Raw genomic sequence first — 6490 nt, 5'->3', positions numbered from 1 at the left:
GATACAGAGCCTTCAACAGCCAATCAGAGGCTACGCAGGTCACGTCCAGCTTGTCAGCTCAGGGGTGAGGCGCATGCGTGTGGTTCTCCCGGTTTTTTTCAACCGCGGATACGAGAGTGGAAGCAGCCACGCAGCGGAGGAGAAGAAAAGACAGAGAGAGGAGAAAACACGCAAGTTAAACTGAGAGAGGATAGAGAGAGTGTCAGTGCACTTACCTACTGGAAGCCTGGAGCCAAGACCAGACGAAGGAAAGGAGGAAAACGTCGGTAAGACGAGTCAATGGGATGAAAAGAGAGCTTACTGACACATAGTATTATCGTCCAATGCCCATGTTAGCTTTGTGTCTCGCAGGCTAAAGCCACGTGCCTTCCGTGCAGTAGCTGTCGTGAGCCCCGACAACGTGCGCAACTTAGAAAGATAGATCAACGGTGAGAAACATGGCTCTGTGGCTGCTCTGGTGCTATTTTTTTCTGTTGGTTTTGTGTGCTAAAAGGAAGTAGTAGCACTATAAAAGTCTATAAGATGAACTGAGATGAATAATGATGCAGTGTTTTACATATGTATTTACTGGGTTTATTATTTTATGCTGATGTGTGTATGCATATATATACACAGCAAAAAGTGGAGTGTTGATTCAACTCCCACAGAGTCAATTTTAACACTTTTTCAGGGTTTATATAGCTCCACACTCTACAGAGTTAAATTAACATTTTCAAAATAGTTAAATATCTAACACTGTGTCAGAGTTACTTTTTAACTCAATAAACTGGGTTAAATTAACACTAATCGAGTTATTATTAACACTGATTCAGAGTTACTTTTTAACTCAATAAACTGGGTTAAATTAACACTAATCGAGTTATTATTAACACTGATTCAGAGTTACTTTTTAACTCAATAAACTGGGTTAAATTAACACTAATCGAGTTATTATTAACACTGATTCAGAGTTACTTTTTAAGTCAATAAACTGGGTTAAATTAACACTAATCGAGTTATTATTAACACTGATTCAGAGTTACTTTTTAACTCAATAAACTGGGTTAAATTAACACTGATCGAGTTATTATTAACACTGATTCAGAGTTACTTTTTAACTCAATAAACTGGGTTAAATTAACACTAATCGAGTTATTAATACTGATTCAGAGTTCCTTTGTAACCTGGTTTAGTGAGTTACATTAACAAAACATACAAAGTTCCTACTTCTAATTATGAAATAATTTAATATAACTAGTAGTAAAATTAAAATGATTGACAATGACATAATTCCAAGAAAAATGATGCATTTGCAAAAATATTTATTTTATGGCTCTTCTCCCATTATACAATTAAAAGATTGTGAATGAAGGTATGACATATAAACTTTCATTTGTAGCTCCATATGAGCTTTGAATATCAAAAGGTTGGTGACATTTCAGTTCCATTGTTTTTATGACATGCTGTTTTTCTGTTCGTTTCACTTTGAACGCATGGTGATGGTCATCAAAGTTCACTGTAAAAAGCTCCAGTGTCAGTAAAAAAATGTCATTTTCAAGCAAAAGTACATCAAGTATTTCACCAAAGACTGGCATCTCTTCCTCCATTGAATTGCAAACAACAAGTCCAGCTCTGTACTCAACGCCATCAACTTTCACCCAACTTGTTTCGAACACCTCTTTTGACATCATTTGAAGCATTTCACTGTTGACCACATATCTTGGAGAAAATGATTTGATGGGCCCATATTCCTTTTTTTTAAAAAGGAAAAGTTTCCCAATGGAAAGCAATGGCCATCTGATGCCTTTTTGCAAGTGATTTGGTTATGTTTTTGAAATTTTTTTAAATAATTTTTAAACAATTTGTGCTTCGCCTCAAACCTCATAGACCAGACAAACAATAAGAGGCCAATTTTCCAAATAGAAGATGGATAGTGAATCATAAAATGATGCTTGGGAATCAAGTTTCTTTGAGGACACAAGTGCTTGAATAATTTGTGGTGGTCAACAATGAGATTTTTCAAATACACAGTCATACCCAAAGTGAGAGAAGGAGAAAGAACAATGTCCATTATTTGGAGTAAGAGTAGTAGTAATTCCCAGTGTCCGTTTCCCGCTGGAATAATGTCACCAAACAAAAGAGGGATGTTTTTCACGAGACACAATGTCTGGATGGAGTTCAAGCCAATGCCATTGCCAGCACTATCCAAAATGATGTTTGTGGGGCGGTTTTTTCTGTCTAAAAAACCATAGTCAAATCCATAAATTCGGGAAAGCAAGTCCTGTTCTGATATAAAGTTTTTTATGAGATATTGAAATAACAGTTTGGTCTCATACTGGGCAACACCTTCAAGAAGGTCATGCATTATATCAAATGAATAGTTATTGCAAACATGGAAATCAAATGCCCCAATGAAACGGTTTGCCTGGCAAGGGATGAGATGTTTGTCCATGGAGATGTAGAAGCTGTCGATGTTCCTCTTCTGGCGACCAACGGCTAGGAGGTATGGCTGCTGGCACTGCTGATTCCGAAGATGCTCCTCCAAACTGCAGCAAGACTAAGGGTTTACACAAGGACAGGGGACATTTGACACAAGTTAAATCAGAGAAAACAGCATGACAGAAGTGAACACAAACACCCTCTGTAACTTGTCTAATTTGTTTCATCCACCTCTTGACCACCTTTAAACATGATAAAAATGAATAAATATTAAATTACCTTGTGAAAGACGACAAGTTTTTTGACTGCATCAGAGGCGCTTATTTTTGGAGATTTCGGTCCCCCAGGTGGTGGCGGAAGGAGATATAACAGCAACAAAAGGGAGGCCATCTCTTTGTCATAAGCTATAGACAAAGAACAGACAGAATGAATTGACGGAAAATACTTTGAAATGCATTAATTTGATATTTTTAATTAAAACGAGATTAGAATAAAGAGCATTTTCCTGTTGAAAGTTTGTGAATTCTGGAGGCTGAACAGAATGGTTTGCAAAGGGTTAAAAGCAGTTACAATGTTGAAAAGATTGAAAATCCTGAATTTTTTAAGTTGATGTGTGCTGCAATAAATTGTAAATTGACAGTTAAAGGATGTTAGTGAAGCAAGAGCTGAGAGAATATAGCCCCCAATATATCTGATTTAAAAACATCAATCCTCAAATGTTTAAATGGTGAATATAATGCTTTAAATTTTATGATCAACTAGTGAACAACCATAAGCCTTCACTTAGTAGTAGGCAGTAAACATCTTCTTTTGAGTCATTCACGTTTATTTCTTAGAGAAGACATAAACAATCTACATTGAAGAAATTTAGTTACAAAAAAATGTAATAAAATCAAATAATTCTTATTTAATAGAGTTTTGGAATGTAACTGCTTGTAACAAATTCTAAAGAGCAAAACTCACTTGTTGCCTCATCACTTCCTGGTTGACTCTCTGCTGACTGAACCAATTCACGCAGCTCCGGTGTTGAGGTGAGCTGCTTGGCCTCTTTGATGACGTTAGATCTGAAGATCGGATCCCATTTCTGAAGCAGTCTGGTGGATACCTCATCATCAAACAGAAGAGTGAAGTCTTGATTCACCTGTGAGAAAGAAAATATATTACTACCACCTTCAGAACCAAATTTCAAGTCCTTCAAAACATAGACCACTGCATACTTACTAATCCTTTTGTATCCATGAATCTTGGGAAGATAGACAGGATATCAACAATTTTGGCAGGGTCATTGATAAGTTTTCGACGATGTTGAAATGTCTCTCTCATCTTTTGGAGAATTAAAGAAGTGTCTGTTGCATGGTTGAGCAAAGAGATTGCCTCTTGGCAGGCATCTCCCTCAAGCTGCTTCTCAACATCACTGGATCGTTGCAAATTAGGGCCCCCTGAAGGAAAGAACACAACAGTTTAAAGAAAATAAGCCCTATCTGCTGATCAGATAGGTAAATAAAAACAAAATAACATTTCAGACCTACAGAGTTGTGGAAAAGGTGAGAACATAAGACCCTTAAACCCTTTCATTCAATTCTATACTGGTTGACATCAAAAATGGTGACTATAGTCTAAAAGGCACTTAGCAAGTATGTTACCTCCTCCTCCCCCTTGCGAAAAGCCAGTGGGGCTATTTGGAGCTACAGATCCTCGTCGACTCTTTCTTTTGACTGTCTTCAGACGCCAAGAAATGTAGCCTGTGCTGCTTGCAGCTTCATAGAAGTGTTCCTAAAATGGAAATTAATTCACAATGTGTTGTCACTCATAAGTAATCTTAGAATTTGAACATCCCCTCAAACACAACCCAAAACATACAAATTATGTAAAAAAAATAAAATAAATAAAAGTAAAATAATAGCTATACATACATAGCCTTTCTTGAAGTAAGGGTCTTTGAGGGACGGGAACACAGTCACTATCCCCAGAGCATATTCTTCTATAATAGCTTTGGTGGGGATGTGCCTGAGAAGAAAGATTGAGGTGGAATTATTTATGTAATTTGCATTCTTTATGTAATGGTTAAACAGTTATTTTTCTTATCAAAGTCTTAATAAAGAGGACAAGATTACCCATGTTTATCAATCATGTGGGCCACTATTATATTGACCAGTTTTCTTCTGGTAGCATCTGTAAGAGTTTGTGTTGTGTGATATTCCTCGAGAACCTCTTTACCACCTGAACTGGTTTCAAGTAATGTTTCGATCAACTTAAGGAAAAAAAAAGAAAGCCAAGAAAAATTGTGATTAACAGCAGAATAATAGATAGATACATTTAAAGAAATCTGTGAGAAGTGAGGATTGTTGCAACCTTTTTAGCAGACGCTGCATTGATTATTCCTTCAACTCTGGATTTCTTCCTAGGGACCTCATCTAGAAGTATAGTTGATGCACTTGAACTGAAGCTAGATTCAGACCACTCAGATGGAGAGGACAAGGAGGAATCGGAAAACCCTAGAAGGAAAAGAAAAACAATTATTTTGCACTGCAAAAGTGAATTACATTAATTCCACAATATACTTAACACTGTTGACAGATTTGAGAAAAAAATATATAGGTTACACCATCTGGAATTGGATTGGGTCATACCATTGACCGCTACATTTCTTACCATCATTTGAGAAAGCTGTTAGAACCAGACTGCCTTGGCTGACAAGGTCACTGAAAATGTCTTCATCAACTTCTGTTCCCGTTGTATCTTTGTACACTACTTTTGCGTCAGGTGGCATGCAAAATCTCTCAATGACTAGAAAAAGATAAAACAGACTTAGATAAAATCCCATACACAATATTCATTCAATTTTTAGTCTATATGTAAAAACAAACCTTTTTCATGGAACTCCATGAAATCAAACTGTCCATCGACATCATTCACCTTCACATACTTCTGCTGTTGGCAGTAACGAACCTGGATCAGCATGCTGAGACCTACAAAAAACAAATAAATTAAATTGACAGTAATAAGCACTTGATGTAAAAGACAAAACAAAATGAAGCAATTCAAGTTGAAATGATTAATAACACTTATAAACACACATCATGCAGGTTATACCCTGTAAAGACTGTCAAAGCTTTGACACACATGCAGTGGATTTTAAAATAATCCTGTCAAGCTTGGTCACTTAGTCTGTACATTTGCATGGCCCGATAGAGTGCATCTGCGATTTTTGGACATGTGAATGGTAAAACGAATCAATGGTGCCCCCTTGAACATTTTATTTGCCCCAGATTTCTGTGATGAATCCTGATCAAATGTTACTCACGTCCGTTTTTAGTCTTTTGTAATAAATTGTTTGTTTTTTTTTTTAATTTTCTGCCTTTTCCAGTCAAAAAAAAGTTATGTAAGAGTTTTGTACATAATTAAATGTGTAAATAAAATTATTGGAAAAAAAAAAAAAAAAAAAAAATATTTGCCCCAGACTAGCACTGATGACATAACTGTAAAAAACTTCTGCAAAATATTCAAAAACATTCTAAAACGTACAGTCGAATTTGTCGAACCAAATAATCCCAGCTACAGGTCAACTGACACCGCACCCTGTGTTCACAGTTTTTGTCAGGTCACAGATTCTGTCACAACACCGGCACAGTCAAGTCCACTGAGTCCGACCTCTGTGGTAGCGGTGGCGGGGTAGTCTCTGCATCTGGCCACTCTAAAGGCACGTTGACACCGGACGCGGCAGAACCCGTCGAAAGCGTCAGGTTTACATCCAATATACATAGTGGACGCTAGTGATGCGCGGGGTCGGGATTTTTTCAACCGGCGGGGCCCAGCATAAATGGCTAAAACCAACCCGCACCGCCTGCCCCGAGCTTCTGCCTCTATTTACAGAACCCGCCCCAACCCAACCAGCAAGAATAAAATCCACAGACATAATGGTCATACTAATCCGTTATATTTTAGCTAGTATGCATGGAAAGTGGAAACAGACTCCATATTGCAACAGCTGCATCATTAGCACATTTCACCGAACACTTCGGTGAACAGGTGCTTGCTTCACCAAGCAAGCGTAACAAAATAACTGTAAACT

At 37.3% G+C, this 6490-nt stretch overlaps 1 protein-coding gene across 1 annotated transcript; it reads right to left on the bottom strand.

The window, feature by feature from the left end:
• Positions 1-2049: 2049 nt before the first annotated feature.
• On the bottom strand, positions 2050-5604 carry LOC114459617 (uncharacterized). The gene is made up of 11 exons (XM_028441801.1): positions 5286-5604; positions 5071-5205; positions 4771-4913; positions 4533-4669; positions 4332-4425; positions 4062-4191; positions 3640-3857; positions 3382-3559; positions 2698-2822; positions 2135-2536; positions 2050-2094 (listed from the first exon to the last, which is right to left on the bottom strand). Exons 1-11 carry the CDS (start codon positions 5377-5379, stop codon positions 2050-2052), a joined length of 1701 nt encoding a protein of 566 aa, XP_028297602.1. The 5' UTR covers positions 5380-5604.
• Between the last annotated feature and the right edge of the window lie 886 nt (positions 5605-6490).

This window comes from Gouania willdenowi, unplaced genomic scaffold, assembly GCF_900634775.1.
Source record: "Gouania willdenowi unplaced genomic scaffold, fGouWil2.1 scaffold_332_arrow_ctg1, whole genome shotgun sequence".
NCBI lineage: Eukaryota > Metazoa > Chordata > Actinopteri > Blenniiformes > Gobiesocidae > Gouania > Gouania willdenowi.
The sequence above is the reverse complement of the archived record's forward strand: the minus strand, read 5'-3'. Positions and strand labels throughout refer to the sequence as shown.